This window comes from Strix uralensis, chromosome 2, assembly GCF_047716275.1.
Source record: "Strix uralensis isolate ZFMK-TIS-50842 chromosome 2, bStrUra1, whole genome shotgun sequence".
NCBI classification, from domain to species: Eukaryota; Metazoa; Chordata; class Aves; order Strigiformes; family Strigidae; genus Strix; species Strix uralensis.
In genome coordinates, this window is record NC_133973.1 from 64,539,494 (window position 1) to 64,560,613 (window position 21,120).

At 43.2% G+C, this 21,120-nt stretch overlaps 1 protein-coding gene across 3 annotated transcripts in view; it reads right to left on the minus strand.

The window, feature by feature from the left end:
- The window catches only part of CNGA3 (cyclic nucleotide gated channel subunit alpha 3), a 35,315-nt gene extending 24,233 nt beyond the window's left edge, over positions 1 to 11,082 (minus strand). For all 3 annotated transcript variants that reach the window (XM_074859009.1, XM_074859008.1, XM_074859007.1), the window contains exons 1-2: positions 10,862 to 11,082; positions 1,928 to 2,059 (exon numbers count right to left, since the gene is read on the minus strand). In XM_074859009.1, coding sequence (XP_074715110.1) covers positions 1,928 to 2,028 — 101 coding nt within the window. In that variant the 5' untranslated portion in view covers positions 2,029 to 2,059; positions 10,862 to 11,082. The remainder of the gene's footprint in view (positions 1 to 1,927; positions 2,060 to 10,861) is intronic.
- Between the last annotated feature and the right edge of the window lie 10,038 nt (positions 11,083 to 21,120).

Below are 21,120 nucleotides of genomic sequence, written 5' to 3' on the forward strand. Positions count from 1 at the left end.
AATGGACCAACTTTATAGCACACTACACTGTAAGAATATGGGCACATGAATCACCTACTACAGCATAATTGAGAATGACAGTTTAAAGATCACTAGCAGCTTTCTGTTGACTGTTGCAGTGAATGCCTTTTCTCAATAATACCTCATTTCACAGCAGAAAAGCACTTAAGCACATCCTTAGCATTAAGCATAAATTTAACACCCACTGATTTTAATGAGAACTAAGTAATGTGCTGAATCGCTTTGTTGAACTACAGCCAACAGGAGTTGGAAGAAGATAAAGGCAAAGGAGAAATGCTGCTACTCTAGAAAACCTGGGGTTTTTCCAATGTCTATAGTTGTAATTTTTCTACAAGACAAAGAAGGGCTAAAATTTTGGATGGAATCTATCTTTTGATACACACATGTTCTAAACCAAATCTGAACTAAAAAAATGTGTATCACAATTCTTTGAGTGGTATTTCTACTAGCAATCACTTCAGCAATCCAAAAACCTTTAATGCAAGATCTCTTTTACAGAGTAAGATTGTATCTTTTTACTCATCTATGAACTCCTGTAATCAATGCTGATAACAGCAAACTTTCTTTTAAATAAATGCCTCTTCAAGACCATCATCATCATGATAAAGTGCAATTCATATTTCAGCCCTTCTACCTGTCATAAGCAAGTCATTGCCCCTGAAACTGCAGATGACTACAGTGATTTAATTCTACATTTAAACCTTTATAAACATACTCTCACATCTCTGCCAGTAATTCCATTCTGTGAGCTGCCAATCACTGATATCCTCTACAAAAAAGGACATTAAAAAAAGGAAAGGAAGAGGCTCATTTTGATCTGTGTCTTCCCTGTTTCTGAGATATCCCTGTAAATGGAGACAAAGGGACACAGAACTTGCAAATCTCCCTAAGGAGACCATGGGGCAGTATAACTAAGTCAAACAAGCCATCCTGTGCAGAATAAAAGCAGCTCCATTTTCACTGGTGTAGGTATACCTACATGACAGAAGGTATCATGTAAGCAAAGCGGAAAGAAAAAAAAGGACCAATTCAAACAGGACATGGACCACATCCATACTAGATGCTAGGGACATGCAATCCAAAATTATCGTAACGCAGGCAGTCTTATCAGCCCAGCAGGATTCTGAGTGCTCTAGTCTGGGTACACACTTGAACAGCAAGGGACAGTCTGACGAGGTCCACATAGCGGAGGTGGTTGACCGTTAACAAGCCAAAAGCAGAACACTTTATCCAGACTACAGGTGTTGCGGATCATCAGACACTTTCCTGTTGGCCCAGCAGAGTTTGCCCAGCCTAGACAAATGATTGGTACTGTGTAAAATGTCAGTGCAAGCTCACTGGCACATTTTAAAGAGTCACTTTAAAACTATCAAAACAGAGAAAGGTGAATGCAAAGAAACTCTTACAGTTCCACCATACAGTGAGAGACTCTGAAAAGCCAGTACAAAAATGTTGATACTCTTTATACACCACAAATGTTCCCTATCAGAGGAACGAGGTGATTTGCAGAGGCTACTTTTAAAATAAACTTTCTGAGGCCTTTCACTGCATGGCACTGGAAGGATCCCTTTTTCTCCAAATACCACAGACTCTGTAGAAAGCACAGACCCTGCTACCTGCATGGTGACTTGAGAAAGAGGTTTCTCCTTAATGAGTTGGTGTAATTCCCACTCACGTGAAAATGGGCTTTATTCCTGAGGTAATACAGATTCTGGTTCCAAAACTGCAAGCCACGACAACCTTCCTGTTGCTGTCTCTTCTGTACTTTGGATATGCATTGTTAAGCCAGTTAAATGCACTGGGCCAACAATATCATGATACAACACTCCCATAATGCAGAGCTAGAGGAGTGCCACAAATTATGCAGGAATCTGTCCTCTTGACTGTGATGAAAGGAATATATTACCTGATGCAGCCATTTTCAATCCTTTCAATATCTTCATCAGTAGTTCTGACAGACAGTCTGTGCATACCAGGGTAGGAGTGCTGGGTGTTGATTTTTGCCATTTTGCTTTACGTATCAACATCTAAATGACAGCTGAAACGGGAGGGAAAACCAAACACATTTTGTGAAGGCTTCAAAAAAAATGTGCTCAGTACTTAAAAACAGCGATTTATTAAAACAATGGAACAGCAGAAAGCAAATTCAACCATTTGAGGAATAGCCAGTGATATTTACACACACAATATGATACCTGTTTCTTGGTTTATTTGCACTGGACAGAAAAAAGTGCTAGTAAAAGTGTGACAAAGAAAATTCATCATCACCAAAGAAAAGGTTTACATGACACTATATTCTCTTTAGTCTCTGGGCTTTCTGAATACCTACACTGTCATACCTATTACCCATAGTGAAATTGCATTTAAAATCTCATTCATAGAAGGTTACAGTTAGAAAGTCAACCAAAAAAAGCTAGGTAACACCTGCATTAGGACAACCCATTCCACTTTAAGTTGTCCCTTTGTGCTAATTTTATCTATTTTATGATTAAATTTTTCATTCTGAAAATGCATATTAACCATGCAGATAATTAATGAAATGTATCCCTCAGCCTAATATATGCCATGCATTAATTCTATATTATGTAAACTCTGCACTAAACACTTACTAGGGTTTTTGTCCATTTATTTCCATATGTCATTTTCATTACAGTGCTTCAAGACAAGCTCTGTTAAGATATTTAGCAGCCCAGCTCCTACAAGATTTCGGAAAATGACCTAGATTCCTTTCCAGATTTGGCCTTCAATGCCTTACCAAATACATATCACATCTATCAATCACCTGCAAAACAGGTTTTAAGACTCAAGATGAGTAAATGAGGGACTGTAAGGCTTTCAGTGAAATCTTTGAGTTTTGAATTTTTTTTTAAAGTTTTTAAACTGCATTCAGGAACCTTTTTTGTTTGGGATATGACTAGAATGAAATTCTCTTGGGATCATTCAACTACCTCAGACCACCTACTGTCCCTTTTTCACCTGTAATCCTCTGTCTCATTGACCATACAACATTCACCTTTAGCAGCAAATGAAATATAGATCTTACAGAAACTAACATTCTGCCCTGAATTATTCCTGAAGCAAAGCTGACAATCCATTATGAGGTCTGTGTTATGCATCCAGTTTCTTAAAAAACAGATACCTGACTTACCTTCCACTCAATTCCCAGAGAACTAAATGGAATCATATACAACTTTTAAAATTATTTCATATATTTCAAAATATAAAATAGATTAACTTAATTTTTTCATCCAGAAATAATGAAATTAAGTCTGGAAATAGCCCTTGGGCATTATTTAACACCTGAAAATCTGATTAGTATTTTCTATTACTAATTTTGCTTCAGCACAGGTCAACTGATGTGTAACTATGTCTCACCTTAAACTGAGCCCTGTACATACTGGTTAACTTAAGTTTTACTGGGGAAAAAATGGGCATTTCTATTACACATTGATATTAAAAAAAATAAAGAAGGATCTTTCAACCTGCTCTCAGATTTGAATATCCACTCAGACAAATGAATTCCTAAAGCACAGATAATTTATGCTAAAAACATAACTACATATAAAAATGTTAACTAGAGCAGTCTCACAAAATGAACCAATTTTGACTGTTCAAAAAACCTCTGCCAAATTATTTATGTATATGTTAATGTATATCCATTATAAATATCAATGAATATTTCTTTTAAAACAATTCAGCCTTTGAGAGACAAACATTGTTACTAATAAATTAACCAGTTGAATACGTTTCAAGATAGGTATGATGCCAAAACCATCTCATCTCTAGGAATTTTTTTCATAAATCATTTTTTAGTTATAATTATTCTGCATACTTTGTAACACAGAATTAGATAGATGACATACAATAGTGCTTTGGTGATTAGAACATTTATTTTGCCATAACAGTGAGTATTAAGGTAACTCCCATTTCTCATACATTAATTTGAACAGAATTCAAGGTAAGAATGTGGTTTTCCTTGTGCTGTTACTGATTTCTTCAAAATTCAGCTTACAAAAATCTGCAGAACTAGTCTACAATTTACACTCTGTCTCACTGTCCAGGTTCCAAGACTTGAAGTTAGAAGGCAGTAGCCAGGGTGTCACAGTCGCTTCATTTAAAAACTGAGCAGCATGCCTCCTGCTGACAAATTGTTATGCACGTACAGAAAGTATGCCAGTGGAGCACTGAATAATGGGAACAGTTGCATACCTTATTTAGACTTCCAAAAGCTATGCCACTAAATAAACAAAACAAGTCATAGGATATGAAACCAAACACTATTTTGGATGAAAAACTAGCTTCTTAGAAGACAGAAAGCAAGAACGGGATTAAATGGTCACCTTCACCAATGTGAAAGTTTAAGAACAATATTCCTCAGGGTTCCATAGGAAAACCTCTCGTTAATGATGCTGATGAAAAGAAGGAGCAGTGAGACAAGACACTCTTAAACTGAAAGATACTTAAGAATAAAAGCATGGCAAGAATAACTAAGGATGTAGAAAAGGGAGAGAAAGAAAAAAGGCGCTTGCTCACCCTAGAAAGGCAAAGAATAAGAAGCTATAAAATAAAAATACATAAGCAAAATTGGAGCTCATTTCAGAGCCCTTACAATGATTTCAGCTGTAAAACCCAAATTCAATATACAGTGGGGTCTGAACTCTTATTCTGCACTAGACTGGAAGAAAGGAGGAGGGAAAAATTTCACAGAAATACAACCCTACTATTAAGCAATAAAATACATTAACATATTTTTGGAAGGAGGTAGGGAGAGTGGATGAAGGTTCATTGTTAAATTATGCCATGCATGCCCAGCTGTGGTAGAGGAAGACAGAACACAGCACTGGTAGAAATAAATAGTGCAGTAATTTGGGTACAGCACAGGTGGTAAGACTTCCTGAAACAACATGGTTTGGTCCTGCATGAAGCACATGAAATTCTGACAAATTACTATCTAATGAAAGGATAAATAGTTGTTCCTTCTAGGCCTCTAAGATTCCTAATGATAAATATGTTTAATGGTCTAGGGAAGAGATCAGCATTTCAAAACTGAATTCAAGCTCTGGCAAGTGACTGACTAGGGAGCAGTTTAAATCAAGCATGGAGCTATCAGGAGTCAGCCAGCAGGAAAATGCTGCAGAAGCGTAAGACCCCGCAAACACCTTTTGCAGGGCCGCAGAGAGACAGATCCAGCTAGCTGGGATCTACAGTCCTAGAACCACCACTAAAAGCTGGTGCTTACAAGACAGTTTTAAGAAGTGAGTATTGCTAAGATTTGTATTTAAAAACATAGTTGGTACAGTACTGTGGTGGGTTGGCCTTGGCTGGCTGCCAGACACCCACCCAGCTGCTCTCTCACTCCCCCTCCTCAGCAGTCCAGCAGGAGAAAGTAAGATGAGAAAGCTCATGGGTCAAGATAAGGGCAGGAAGATCACTTACCAATTATCATCACAGGCAAAACAGACCTGAACTGGGGAAAACTAATGTCATTTATTGCCAATTAAAATAAAGTTGCATGGTGAGAAACAAAGACAAAAACACCTCCCCCCCATCTTCTTTTCCCCAGATTCAACTTCACTCCTACATTCCCAACTCCTTCACCTCCTCCACCCCGCCCAGCAGCACAGGAGGTGGGGAGCGGGGGGTTGGCGGTCAGTCCAGACGCTCCCTCTCTCCTCACACAGTTTCCCTTCTCCAGCGTGGGTCTTTCCCACAGGCTGCAGTCCTTCGTGAACTGCTCCAGTCTGAGTCCACTCCACAGACTGTAGTCCTTCAGGATAAACCTGCTCCAGTGTGGGTCCTCCATGGGCCACAGTTGCTGTCAGGAGAACCTGTTCCTGCATGGGGTCCGCTCCGATGGCTGCAGTTCCCTTCAGGAAATAGCTACTCGCTGCATCACCGGGTCCCCCACAGCTGACGCCTGCTCCAGCACAGTCTTTACCATGGGGTGCACGGGAATCTCTGCTCCGACACCTGGAAAACCACCTCCCCTCCTTCTTCTCTGCCCTTGATGTCTGCAGAGCTATTTCTCACACTTCTTTTTCCCCTCTCCTCATGCCCTGCCTGGGCAGCATTTCACCCTTTTCTTAAATAGTTTTTCCCTGAGTCGCCACCGTCTTGGCCGAGGGGCTCAGCCATGCCCTGTGGTGGGTCTGCTGGAGCTGTCTGGAAGTGGTCGTGTCCCGCACAGGCAGCTCCCAGCCTCTCCTCACAAAGGCCCCTGCAGCCCCCCCCCCCGCTGCCAGCACCTGGGCACCTGCACCCAATGCAAGTAGACATCTGCCTTTTATAACATACCTGTTATCTTTGAAGTACACTCTCTGCTCTCAATATTTAAAGCTAGTAATTACACTGAGGGTAAGACTTGATTACCCAAAGGCTGACAAGTCTGATAAATCCATGTTAGCCACTTAAAACAGGTATTTAGTCACAAGAGATTCAAAGAGAGAGACAGACAAGACAGATGGATAGTCCTTTGAGCCTGAATCTAGTCACCCAGTTTTAGGCAATCAAATTGGAGAACTCGCTCTTTAAAGTATCCTTGTAATTTTTAATTTTCCAGAACTAAGTGACTTATCTTTAAGCACACCGAGTCAAACTATGGAAAACAAAAACTGCCTCAGGTTGAAGAATTTTCCAGTGTCACACAGTAAAATAAAACTTATCTGAAACAATCCTAGCTCTTGAAAGACTGACATCTTTACCAACAACTTAAGCAGAATTTTAACATGCTATGTCACTTAGTATTTCTTTCCTTGCTACCAATTGTACTAACCTGAAAGAGATGAAATATAATTCCACACTCAAAAATATTGTTTTTTTCGGTGCATAAATCATTGAGACTGAAACTAGATCTAAATGAGAAAGATGCATTATCTTACTAAAAATATAACAAATTATACATTAGTGACAGCTCTCCCTACTCCAAATGCAAATAGTTCATGTACTCTTTTATCCTCTTCCTGTTGGATTCAATAGCAACTGATGGTTTGTGTCAAATTGTTTTATATGCACTGTCTGATATAAAAGACCTGTTTCATCAAGATAGTCAGTTGTTTGACAACAAATACAAGTTCAAGTAACATATGAAAACTTCAGATTCACATAAGCATTTCCTAATTTTGAAAATCAAGTTCTACTTGAGCCTTTATAACATTGACTTAGAACTAGAGGTACAAAGGCTGCAGTATCTAAATTTTAGGACCTGCACTATCTAGTGGATTTTCTACAGAAGGCACGAAGAAAATCAGGTAGCCAGGAATACGGCATCAAGAAGGAAATGATACATGCTAGCCAATACAAAACAACTGAAGCTAAAACAGGAGACTGAAAATAACCGGGCATCTAACTCCAGGCCAAAAGGAGGTGGCACCCAGTTCACAGTCGTAACTCCCCGCTTTCTCAAGTCTATTCACCCATTTGCAGCAAATTGCATTGTGCTTAGGACCTGCACCTCAAAAATTAGAAACTTTTCAAGTCCACTTCAACTTAAACAAGCCAAAATCAGTTTTCCCCCTTTCCTCGAAGCCTCTTACCAATAGATTATGGGATACACTCGCACATGCTTTCCCACAGGTTTGCAGTGCTCTGAGAACTCATTCTAGAGCAGTGGCAGGAATGCCTGTTTTCAGCACCCACTGCAATCTGGACACAGTCAAGACCTCTGAGCAGCTTCCTGGCCTAGGTTTCAGACAATTTTGCACATGCTCAGTAGCAAAAAAACCCCAACACACAGGCACACATTTAAATAGTACAAATTATATCAAATTTAGGAAGTTGCTGGCTATCAGCTAAGCCACCAAAACGTGTAGCCTGTCAAACATCTGTGAAAGAAGTTTGAATTATTATGGTCTCCCCCACAAGAGCATTGAGAGTTCATATTTGGGCTACTCTAGCAGTTCCCCTTTGGGGCAGAACATGTTAACCTACCCTAACTTAATTCAAAGTTGTTAACCAAACAAATATTAATACTTCTGATATGAAGTAAATGTAGTTGTTTATCAAGTAATGATGGCAGATCAAGCTGTTTATACCACCACTTAATATCCTTAAAGCTATTTACTTAGATTAAAAGGACTACAGATAGAAAATGTAGCAGAATTCAAAAAACAGCTTTTCAAGGTGAAAGACATATCACCACCACAAAGTAAAAGGTGACTTTACATATGATTTTATAATGGATCTTACGTATTTGTGCAGTTGGTAATATACTCTTGTTCTTGAGGCTTTCAACAACTTTTTACTTATTGTTATGGAAGCGGTGATAAGCTGCATAAGATCACTTACATCATTTCAGTTAAAACACATTCCAAATCCTCACACAGCCTCTCAGGCAAGACTTTGGGATTTATTTTCGAATCTGACCTCCACCGTGATCCTTGTTACATCACTTCCTAACAGTTGTAGCTCAGCTGTACATTATGTATGTTGTATATGTGTGACAGTCTGCAGCTCCAATGTATCAAACAGTACAGGCAACAAATGGATTTCAAAGACTGGACACTGGAGCTTTAAGCAACTGTGTGATTTGAAGACAAGGTGCAACTTTTTTCTTCAATGATTTGGAGGTTTGTAAATTAACCTGCAGATTTAACTCTGGCACACTCTCATGGAAATCAGCTTTGTACAAAGACTACTGGATCAAGCCCAAGGGTGTGAAAAAAGAGTAAGCAGGCTGCAGCACCTTACTCTCACGAATCATTATGCGTAACAGTTTAAATCAACAATTCTTAAATCCTGTGACTCTTTTAAAAGTACACTTTTCAAATTTTATTACTCTCTGCTACATCATATTGCATTTTCCACAGTCTGTGGACACTAGTATCTCCTGGAAATGCATATAATTTATACACATAGCCTAGTAACCTCAATAGCAAAGATCTGTCAAACAAATACGCTACCTCTCACAGGTACTCCAGGATGTGCACAACACTGTGTATTCATATATGTGTAGTGTATAGTTTTAGAATGAAATGCATATGATTATCCTTGATTGATTTGATGGTTGAGTCCCTGGCACCTTGCAGCAGCAAAATAATCTTTTAAATAAATTATTTGGATTGAGTTTCCCTTCTATATCTATGAATTATTAGTAACACAGTTCAATTTTCTAAGATTTACTAAATTTTCTTGCAGACCACTTTCTATGAATGTATTATTTTTTTAGAGTGGAAACTGTTCAGGAGAAACTAGCTGTGGGTGTTGAACATAACACTGTAAATTAAAACACAGTAAATTACAAATGACAGTTGACTGGACAACCAATTCACATCATGTTGTTTCTTTTGCTAGTATGGGTTAACATGATGCAGGTATCCATGTTTCTATACAGCAAATAAGCTCTGTGCAAGGCTTCTCTAACCACTGTCCAAAATTTACCAGTTCTGCCAACATCTCTCAGTGCGTTCATTTGCCAAGGTAACTCTTAAAAGTGAACATAACAAGGGGATGAATACAGCTAAAATGCAGCAGGTTTACATTTCTGAACAAGTATCTGTAAAGTATGTATGTTTACATGTGTGCATACATGTGAATGTTACCCATCGAAATTCACTCCCTGACCACTTTATGTAAACTGTCACAGCCATCCCATTTGGCTAGGGAAGGAAAAGACCAGAGGTTATTTCTGTCACGTTTCAGATGCAGTAACAAGGCATTCGACCGAAGAGGATTTAAGAGATGCTAATGAAAAGAGATGGCAACATTGAAGAAGGCTGCAAGATAACGTGCTGAACCGAAGTGACAGAGCTTGGGTGTAAACTGGATGACAAAGGCTGGGATGCATACAGAAGGCAAAGCTGAGAGATGCTGACATGGAAGGATGGTGTATGATTTTTTTAAAGCTCACGTGCTCTTCCTTCCAACATGTTTGTTTACCATGATTACCCTTGCTGATTAGACATCCTGATAGCCCCATTATCATCTGCACTGTGTATTTTTCTAATCAGATGGTTTTAGCATGCATAATCAAAGAAAACGACGTAAAAAATACCAGAGAAAAACAATGACTGTGCCGACCGAAGGCAAAGTTATGCTATTTCAAAAATTGTAACGTCTGAAATTACAATTTACTCCCTTGTAACAACGAAAATGACATTTCAAAGACAACAGTCCTCTTACTACTTGCTTTGAATGTAACAACTCTGAATATGGAAAACATAGTCAAAAATGTCCACTACTAACCAGCAGCAACATTTACATTTAACATCATTTATTCAGATATTTAAAGTAACATTCATGTCATTTTTCTTTGTCTTCTTTCAGCTTTTTCCTCTTTGCGAGTGGACTGTGCATTAAAGAAAGCCAGAGTATAGTCATTATTGTATCTTGCAGATTCTTAGTCACACTTTGTCCCGGTTTACACTACAGAAGTTCTGCAAAAGATGTCATATTGATAAAAACAAGGTCAATTTAGCGGGAGCACCAAGAATCCCTGGAAAATTATTTCCTCTCACTGCACTTGTAATATTTGCTAGCATTTTCTTTATATAGGGTTTAACAACCTCATGCTTGTACCACAGGCACCAGACAGCAGAGAAGTTAGAGACACAGGGATCAAAGAGGTAAAGCTAAGCCTCAGGCAACAGGAGTGGGGTAACTCCCCTCGGCCCCCCTTCTGTACGGATTTGTGTCCTGAATCCAATTTAATTGTGGATACACGGATCACTGTGTCAATTAATCAATTCAACACTTTTTTTAAAAAAAAAAAAAAAAGAGCTTCTAAGTTACGTTTCCATTTCAAGCTTCTCAGTTAAGGTTTAACACTGAACTCAGAGGCGGGACATGACCCCGCTCTCACGGGCGTTAACAGAACCGCAGGCTTACTGCCTCCTCGTTCACTCACCCCTCCACGCTCTCCTCCGCAGCATCCGAATTAAGAAACTCTGCCTGCCTGCCTGCCGGCGCTTCGGGGCCGTTATCCTTCAGCAACACCCACAGGCAGCGCTGCCCTTCCCCGGCTCGGTTTCGGTCCGGACCCCGTTGCCGGGAGGCCCCGGTAGCAGCAGCCCCCCCCGGCGGGGCAAGGCCCGGCCCGGCCCGGGGGGCGGCGGGGCAAGGCCCGGCCCGGCGGGGGGTGGCGGGGCAGGGCCCGGCCCGCCGCGGCCGCCCCTCTGCGCGGCGCGGGCGGGCTTCGAGCCGAAGCCCGGCTTGCCGGGAAAAGCCGCTCGAAGGGGCTTTGCGATCCTGTTAAGTTCTCGAAGAGGATCAAGACGTCAAAGCAGCTCGGCGGCGCCCCGGCGGCACGTTTCTTGCCACGCCGAGGACAGTTGGGAGCCCGCCGCGGGCAGCGCAGGGCCGGCCCGGGGCCGCTGGTGGAGCGAGGATCCGCTGTCCCGGGTGGAAAGCGGGAAAGCGGTGTGACCCTGCGGGGCGACGCCCCCCGACCCCGCGGTTCCCCTCGGCAGCCACACACGCCCCGGCCGCCGAGGCGCCCCGGCCCCCGAGGCACCCCGAGGCACTCGCTGCCTGCGGGGCGGAGCCGCGCCCGGGCGGACGCTCATCCCCTCCTCGCGGCGGGGGTGGCGGGGTCGGAGCCGGCGCGCAGCCCGCCTCAGCCGCAGTGCCGCTCGGCCAGGCAGGGTCCCGTCGCCGCCGCCATCCGGCTCCGCGCCTCCCTCACCGCTCCCGCCGGTGCCTCCGCGGCTGCCTCAGCCGCCGCCCCGCGGTCCGTGGCGCGGGGAGAGGCGGGACGGAGCGGGGAGGCTCGGCGGCGTCCCCAGAAGGGCCGGCCGCTGCCAGAGAAAGCCGGCTCCCCGCCGCCCTCCCCTCCCCTAGCTCCCCGTCCTCGCACACGCCGCCCCCCGCGCCTTCGTGCGGCGGCGGGGCCGGGCCCGGGCCCGGCGGGCTTCCCGCCGCACCATCACCCTCCAGCCCCCGCCTCCCGGTGGAGGCGGTGGCGGGGCTGGCGGGAGCGGGTTTGGTCGGGCGGGGAGCGGGGCCTCGTCAGGCAGGCGCGGGGAGGGGGACGTGCCGCCTTGGCAGCCGTTCCGGGGCGGATTGCCCTAGGAGGGCGGCTGCTCGCTGCTCTCTGCCCCGCCGCCCCTGCCCGTCCTGCCTGAGGGGTACCGTGAGGAGACGATACCCCACAGCTGGTCACAGGACGGCTGTTGGGACCGACACCTTCTCCTTGATGAGGAGGCGTTTCTCCTCGGTGTACCGCTGAATAGGGTTCTTCTAAAATACTTTGACCCTCTCTCCCAGACCTCCTGGAGGGGGCTGACCCTCACGCCGACTCTCAGCCTGCGCCTGGCAGCGTGCTTCCCTCATCTTGTTGCACTGAAGCTCCCTGAAGGCTTCTGCAATCCCCTGAACTTCACCTGTTCAATTCTGATTCTGCTTTTCACAGGGTCCAGAAAGGCTGGAAACAAAGACCGTATGTGAAAGCTCCATAAAATGATTCTTCAGGTGGAAAAAGAGTGAGCAAAAGCCCTGTCATTCCTAACTGAGAGGCTGCTGCACTTTGCTGCACATCAGTTCAGCTAGATTGAACACAACGTGACACTGGAAGCGCATTTAAGTGCTTGGGTTTATGGAGAGGCAGAGTTACTCACTGCTCTACCCTCGCTAATAATTATTTTACATAAGAAAGATCACAGAATCATAGAATCACAGAATACCAGGTTCGAAAGAACCTCACGGATCATCTGGTGCAACCTTTCTTGACAAAAGCATGGTCTAGACAAGATGACCCAGCACCCTGTCCAGCTGAATCTTAAAAGTGTCCAATGTTGGGGAATCCACCACTTCCCTGGGGAGATTATTCCAGTGGCTGGCTGTTCGCATTGTGAAAAATTTTCCTCTTGTGTCCAATCAGAATCTCCCCACAAATAATTGTACCCATTACCCCTTGTCTTTTCCATGTGACTCCTTGTAAAAAGGGAGTCTCAACATTACACAATAAACAAAAAGCACCAAGGGGAGGAAAAGGCCATGTCTAAAACTCTTAAAATCCCATCAGAAACTCAAGGTCTCTTTTCTCACGCAGCTATCACACTGGTCTTCAGTATAGCGGGTTTTTTTTTAATCAGAACAGAAAAGCCTGGGAAGGCAGAAAACATTTGAAGAGCATGCTTTTTCACTTCATCTCCTGCCGGATTGCCCACCCAGGAGAACCCTGGGCAGTGTCCTGGAAGTGCTGGTAGGAGAGCTAGCCAGCCAGTGCCAGGCTGCTGTTGCCCCTCAAAAGACTCAAGCACTGGTTGCATTTCCCACATGCTACACGTAGATACGCACCCATTGCAGGTCCTGGCTTCCTACTACGACAAGGTCTAGTTGTACACCTTGCTCCTATGTTCTGGTTGCTACATGAAGGAAGCCTGGAAAGGGAATACAGGAAAAAGCTGTGGAGATTTCCAAAAGGTCCCAGATCTGGGCAATAAGGAGATCCGGCTGAATCAAAAAAAAAATAAATAAATAAATGTCCACATCTAGAATGTATCACTTTCCAAAGTCTGTCAGAGTATTCAGTGGTACTGGTGTAAGAAAATTTAGACAAAATACTGTGTTAAAGTTATAATACATCTTCACAGTACCTCAATTTACCTCCCTTAATCAAAGGATTAAGGGTCTTCAAATTTTTATATGATAGCATTAAATCTCTCAGAGAAAATATGTTCCATAAAGGAAAACAATGTTAACTAAACTTATCTAAGCATTTATCAGAACATGCATGTTTGTTTAAAAATACTATTTTCCATTCAAGGAAATAATGTGTCAGTATAACAACTTTTTAAAAAAATATGGGATTATTTCTCAGTTTTTAAATTAATCTGGATTACATAAATTTTAGAATAGGTAGTTGATTTCTCAGTGTATATACAGCCTGAACAGATAGTTTTCCTTTCTCTCTCCTGGGTTCTTCCTGGAGTCATCATTCTCTGTAGAAATACTAAACCTATACTTACAGTTCTGTAGAGGGGTAGAAGCCTTAATTAAAACCTAAAATTCCAACACAAATATTCCTTATTTTATGTGGGTTGTTAAAATATATACTGAAGACATAATTAAGCTTTCCTGTAGTATTAGAACAAACGGCCCTTTCCACACTAAAAGCTTTTGCATAGCAAATACATAATAAAAAAAAAATCTGGAAAAATATAATTTGTAGTACTAACGGGGAAAACAGTACCCACTCTTCAAATTCACATGAAGCCCTTTTGTCCTCTTCAAGACGTTATATTCACTGAAAGACATTGCATGTGTTTCTCCCTTCAGACAAGGCACTACCTGGAAAAACTGAGGTATTACTGGTACCAAATCACAACCCCTGGTTCCCCATCAGCGCTGCCCTTCCCACCCCCCTAGCATGTAACTGTGTTTAGCCAGCTCCTGCTTCCAGCTACGTGTTCCTCGTTGTGAAAAAAGCCGGAGGTCCTCCAGTCACAGATTCCATGCCAGCTATTCCTATTGATTGTAAGCGTAGAAGAGAGAGACTTGGTTAAGCTCCCAATAGCTCTCTGACTTTTTATCAGCCAGTGACCATCTGCTACCACACGCACCTTAACATCTGGGGACCGTGTAAATGCTCCCCTGGGGAATAGGGTACATCTTCACAGGTCACTAAATAGAGCTGGGAGAGTCCAGCTACTTTCCCACCGAAGTGACAATTTGGGAGGAGAAGATGCTTAGAGCAATTACTGTTTCTAGCACAGGATAGCTGGGACAGGGTGCTTCATACCACCTCCCAGAAAAATATGCCATAAAACCATTTGATGGCCAAATAGCAAGGCATGCCTCACTAAAGCAGTGAAGGGGGAAAAAAGCTGTTGGAGAGAGTAAAGAATGGCAAGGAAAAGAAGAGGAAGAAAATCAGGGAAGTTGGAATTAGTTGGAAGTTCATGAAGAGAAGGACAAAGTGGTAGCAAAGCTCCCTACAGCAAGAAACAGAAGCACTGTTACAAAGGATGCAAGCATCATTTGAGCATTGAAAAACCCCCCAAAAGGGCAACAGAAGGTTTAAACTTGCTGCAATTTTAAGAAGGCTTATTATATGTGCGCCTATTACATGTCAAGTCAAACAAAAGAGCCTCTTTCCACCATACATACAAAGTGTGTGCTGGGGACATAGACAAGGCAAGAGGGGACCAAAAGGCTCCAGCAGTTTCCATGCTCTGGCATGGTGTGTTCAGCGTGCAGTAGGGAGCTGCTGAACCAATTGCCCCTCCTGGTCCTCTTGCACCGTTCGCTTCTGAGGCACAGGTGCTGCTGAGGGCTTGGTACAATTCCTAAGCATTGCAATGTTCAGCTAATTCACTAAAGATGCTGGAACAGGCTTTTAGTTAGCGTAAATTTACCCAAATGAAAATCTGGTTTGCTAACTATACTGCTTTTCTAAATGTTGGTGACTGTTCCAAACATTGGTATTGGGACTATACCTCTTCAAAGGCAGCCTTAGTGATGTGACTAGTAATTATGTTTGAAATTGTGTCTGAAATGAAATGTAACTAGTTGCAAAGCTCACAGATGTAACTGCTAAATAATCCCCCAAAGAGATTGAACAAACACATTTAAAATGTAGAGCTACACAGACAAAACGAAGAGAAGGAACCACTAATGCTCTAAACATACTTGGCTAATAGCATGAAGTATGCACAGCAAACTGACAAAAAGGTTTACTTGCTGTTTACTGTCATCAGTCACTGTCAAAGTAGTAGGCACCAAAAGGCAGAAAAACATCTTGAGTCCTGTAGTTAAAATTGGCAACACTTTCCAGTTCTCATATTTGTTCCTATGTGCTAATGATGTTCTTATTCAAACCTATTTACTAGCAGGTTTCAGCCTGCTAGTGGCAGAGTTTGGCCAGTTGCCTAGGTATTGAAGATGACAGGAAAAAAGAAACACCTTTTCACTTTGTGAACCTGTGTTCATATTGTTAGATATAAGTGAAAACATGCTTATTCAGGGAGCAAATATTCCTTCTTTCCACCATTTTCCTAATTTCCATGACATTTTCTTTCCAAGTTTAGCTCTTGCTTCATTTGTACAATCATTAAACCAGTCCTCTGAGACCCATCAACAAGTAGGTTCAACATGCTGACAGCTGCAAGACATCATCCATCAAAATAGTTATGTTCAGCAAGGTACTACTGATGATTTAACTCAGTGACCTAAAATTGTTGGTCTCTGATAGACACCCGTTGAAAACACAACCATGAATTACCATGTCTAATTTTGACAAAGTATTTTGTAGTTTTATATGCAAATTAAATATCAATTTTGTTCCACTCTGTCTGCAATTAAGCAAAGCATCAGTGATAGTTTGCACTTGGAAATTATAATTGATAAGAAAGGGAAAATCTGGAGTTCTAGCACATCAAAATAGAAAAGAGAGGAGAGGAAAAAAGAAAGAAAAAGCAACCCCTTATTTTACAGTCTTTCACACCTTGGTCCTCAGCTACCTGGTTATTAAACACAGTCTTCTCTTTCATAGCTTACTTTCTCATTTTATTCTTTTCCAGCTTATTTACAGATTGCAAGGGAAACCCCTCAGCTGCCAGTCCACTCGCCAAATTCTTCCTCTTGTTTTCTCTCATCTTTCATGTCATGAGCTTCTCACATGTATCCTCAAGGCCCTGTTCAACTGTGCCCGTCTACTTCTCTTTCATGTTTTCTTGTTTTGTTATTGTGCCAAGAATTCTATTTTCTAGATTTTTAGTCTGAATTCACTGTATATCTAGTTTTATCTTTACTTTAATAAAATTAGAATATAGCTGCCAATACCCACTTTTAGACTTTCCTACTTTATTTTGAAGTCCAGGAAAATGCTGACATTTAAGTAATACTTAATCAGTGCCAGTCTGCCTAGAAACTTGTTTTATTAGACACTAGGCCTCTGCAGTTGTGTGGTGGGTTGACCTTGGCTGGATGCCAGGTGCCCACCAAGCTGTTCTATCACTCCCCTCCTCAACTGGACAGAGAGAGAAAAATATGACAAAAGGTTCTTGGGTCAAGATAAGGACAGGGAGACATCACTCATCAATTACCATCACAGGCCAAACAGACTCAACTCGGGGAAATTAATTTAATTTATCGCCAAAGTCAGAGTAAAGTAATGAGAAATAAACCCAAACCTTAAATACACCTTCATCCCACCCCTCCCTTCTTCCCAGGCAAAGCTTCACTCACGATTTCTCTACCTCCTCTCCCTGAGCAGTGTAGGAGGACAGAGAATGGGGGTTACGGTGAGTTCATCACACACTGTCTCTGCCACTTCTTCCTCCTTGCTCTCTTCCTCTGCTCCAGCATGGGGTCCTTCCCACAGGAGACAGCTCTCCACAAACTTCTTCAATATGAGTCCTTTCCACAGGCTGCAGCTGCTGCAGCTCTTCACGAGCTGCTCCAGCGTGGGTCCCTTCCACGGGGTGCAGTCCTTCAGGAACAGACTCCAGTGTGGGTCCCCCACTGGGTCACAAGTCCTGCCAGCAAACCTGCTCCAGCATGGGCTCCTCTCTCCATGGGTCCACAGGTCCTGCCAGGAGCCTGCTCCAGTGTGAGCTTCGCACGGGGTCACAGCCTCCTTTGGACATCCACCTGCTCCAGCGTGGGGTCCTCCATGGGCTGCAGGTGGAGATCTGCTTCACCGTTAACCTCCACAGGCTTCAGGGGGACAGGCTGCAGGGGCACAGCCTGCCTCACCATGGTCTTCAGCACAGGCTGCAGGGGCATCTCTGCTCTGGAGCCTGGAGCATCTCCTCCTCCTCCTTCTTCACTGACCTTGGTGTCTGCAGAGTTGTTTCTCTTGCAAATTCTCACTCCTCTCTCTGCTGCAATTGCACAGTTTGAGGGTTTTTTCCCCCTTCTTAAATATGTTATCACAGAGGCGCTACCACTGTTGCTGATGGGCTTGGCCTTGGCCAGTGGCAGGTCCATCTTGGAGCTGGCTGGCATTGACTCTGTTGGACATAGGGGAAGCTTCTAGCAGCTTCTCACAGAAGCCACCCCTGTAGCCCCCCTGCTCCCAAAACCTTGCCACACAAACCAAATACATTCCACCCTTTACGTCTGTGAATCACATATTTAAGACTTATCATTAAAATACACGTTCATCACACAATCTACAGTCATCATAAATTTCACTTACATCAACAAAAATAATTCTCCACACCAAAATCAAAATAACATCATCACAACACCAACAAAAGTGGACAATTTACACACAGTCCACCCCTCATCCTTTCACCACAATTTCAACCACCAGAATTCCCCACGATCGTTCTGCTCTTCACTCTATAGCTGTGTTCAATACATGTTTTGCCTGTTTCCTCTCCCAGTTACTGTCCTTATCTTAAATTCCTCCTGCTCCTGTTGGGTGCCAAAAAGGACTGTGGTGGGTTGACCTTGGCTGACCACCAGGTGCCCACCAAGTTGTTCTATCACTCCTCTCCTTAGCACGATGAGGCAGGGAGAAAATTACAGAATAATAGAGTCACAGAATGGTTTGAGTTGGAAGGGACCTTAAAGATCATCTAGTTCCAACCCCCCTGCCATGGGCAGGGACACCTTCCACTAGATCAGGTTGCTCAAAGCCCCATCCAACCTGGCCTGGAACACTTCCAGGGAGGGGGCATCCACAGCTTTTCTGGGCAACCTGTTCCAGTGTCTCACCACCCTCATAGGGAAGAATTTCTTCCTTACATCTAATCTAAATCTGCCCTCTTTCAGTTTAAAACCATTACCCCTTGTCCTATCACTACACTTCCTGATAACGAGTCCCTCCCCATCTTTCCTGTAGGCCCTCTTTAAGTACTGGAAGGCTGCAAGAAGGTCTCCCCAGAGTCTTCTCTTCTCCAGGCTGAAGAACACCAACTTTCTCAGCCTGCCCTCTTAAAGGAGATGCTCCAGCCCCCTGAACATCCTCGTGACCGTCCTCTGGACTTGCTCCAACAGGTCCATGTCCTTCTTATGTTGGAGGCCCCAGAGCTGGACACAATACTCCAGGGGGGTCTCACAAGAAGATGGAAAAATATGGAAAATAAGAATGGAGTAAGATGGAAAAGAACTTGTGGGTCAAGATAAAGTCAGTTTAATAAAGCAAAAGTAAAGAACGCGCGTGGAAGCAAAGGAAAAACAAAATATTTATTCTCTACTTCCCATCAGCAATGGCAATGGAAAGGCATTGTCCAGACAGTTCCTGGGAAGTAGGGCTTCCGTATGCGTAGTGGTTGCTCCAGAAGGCAAACATTGTAATAATGAATGCCCCCACCCCCAGCTCCTTTGCCTTAGCTTTTATTGCTGAGCAGATGTCATATGGTATGGAATATCCCTTTGGTCAGTTTGGGTCAGCTGTCCTGGCTATGTCCCCTCCCAAGATCTTGACCATCCCCATCCTACTGGCGAGGGGGGAATGTTGGCAAGACAGCCTGGATGCTGTGCCAGCACTGCTCAGCCGTAGCCAAAACACCAGTGCCTTACCAACACCTTTCTACCGCCCAATACAAAGCACAGCACTGTGAGGGCTGCTATGGGGAAAATTAACTCCATCCCAGCCAGACCCAGTACAAGCTGACACCTGCTGCCTCTTGGGATTTGCTTCATAGATACCTTGGAAGAAGAAGAGACTTTTGAGTAAGGCACCAGTTGGACCACAGAAGATCTGAATTCTGGCACTCTGCTTTTTCACAAATATTTCTGTGCCTTAGTTACTGTTTTTCAAGTGAGAATCATTTGCCAACTTAGAAATATTACCAGAACAGCTCTAGTAATGTCTGATCGTTATTAAGGATAATGCTTCAGCCACTGAGCATAGGCAGCAACATAGCCCAGTGGTTAGGTGCACACTTTTCTCCCTAGAGAAATGGCTCTAGTTTCTTCCTCTGTGAGAAAATTCTTGTGACCTGTGGCAAATCACTCAGGCCTGTCTCCACAATCAAATACGTCAGTGTTGGGCTCCTGTGGGAATCAAATACCTCTGTGGCTCTAACCCTCTAGCACTTAAGTACCCATAGGAGACATCAGTTAAGAAGGGCTTTCCTTCATAGAGCAACTCATTTCTACCACTCTGTTAAGTCATCCCTCCTTCCTTTCCTTGCCCTGTCATTAACATTTGAAATTTTCTTTGCTCCACTCAGAGTTATTGCCTTCAGCCACACTTCTGCCATCTCATATATGCTGCCTATGCTCTGCCTCCCCATACAACCCAGGACCAGCAGAAAAAATCCTTGATACTTTTTACCTTGGAATTTGTACTGTTCCAAGCAATTTGAGGCAGAGCTCAAATTTCAATGAGATTGACTTTATAAATCTAGCTCGGCAGAAAAAGAAGTTAATGGAATCAGACTCAGTATCAAAGGTGTAAAGCATCACTTCACCAGCTTGCACTGGTGTAGTGACTATACAGGATGGAAAAGAAATTCTATAATCAAAGTATAGAAGTTCAATTAAATGGTAGCATATCTGGTAGCAGAATAATTAAGAGGCAGAAAAATTATAGGTCTTGGATTGCTATCAAAAAAGCAGGTGAAGAAATGAGCTTGCTGCACAAGAGAAAAATGAAACAGAAAATATCTGAGAGTTAAACAGTCACGTTGGTAAAATGAAGAAAAATAGTTCATGTGCATTCATGCATATCACCAGTAATAAGATTAACTTCCACAAGGAGCCACAAATTACTGAACATAGGTATAGTAGACTGAGAATTTCAGGCATCCAGCTGTCACCAGGAAGATAGTATCAGTCACCTGCTCCCTACTAAACCTGACTGGCATCAAAGAGTTTTCTGTTGCATGCAGGATTTCTCAGCAGTCCACCTCAAAAACAAGAACTTCTCAGCCTTATCCAGCAGAGACTTGAGGAGCATGGGGCTAGCAATGGCTCCCTCAGGTGTGGCAGGCATCTTGAGTCCTTGAGTGTCAGTGCAGTCCAATAACTTTTTACTTCATTCTTTTTCATCCACTTTTCACAACAGTTGGCTGTTGAGTTGGAGAATGAAGAAAATTTTCCTCTGACTGGACATATATTTCTACAAATAACTACAATATCAGTGGATGTGTCCTGAAAACAGGGCCTTTCATTGCTAGCAACCTCTGGTCAAAAGACCTCGCCAAGGTGAAATGTTTTTATCCTCTTACCAGTCAGCAAAGCAGATGCTGCAGGAACATTCTGCCC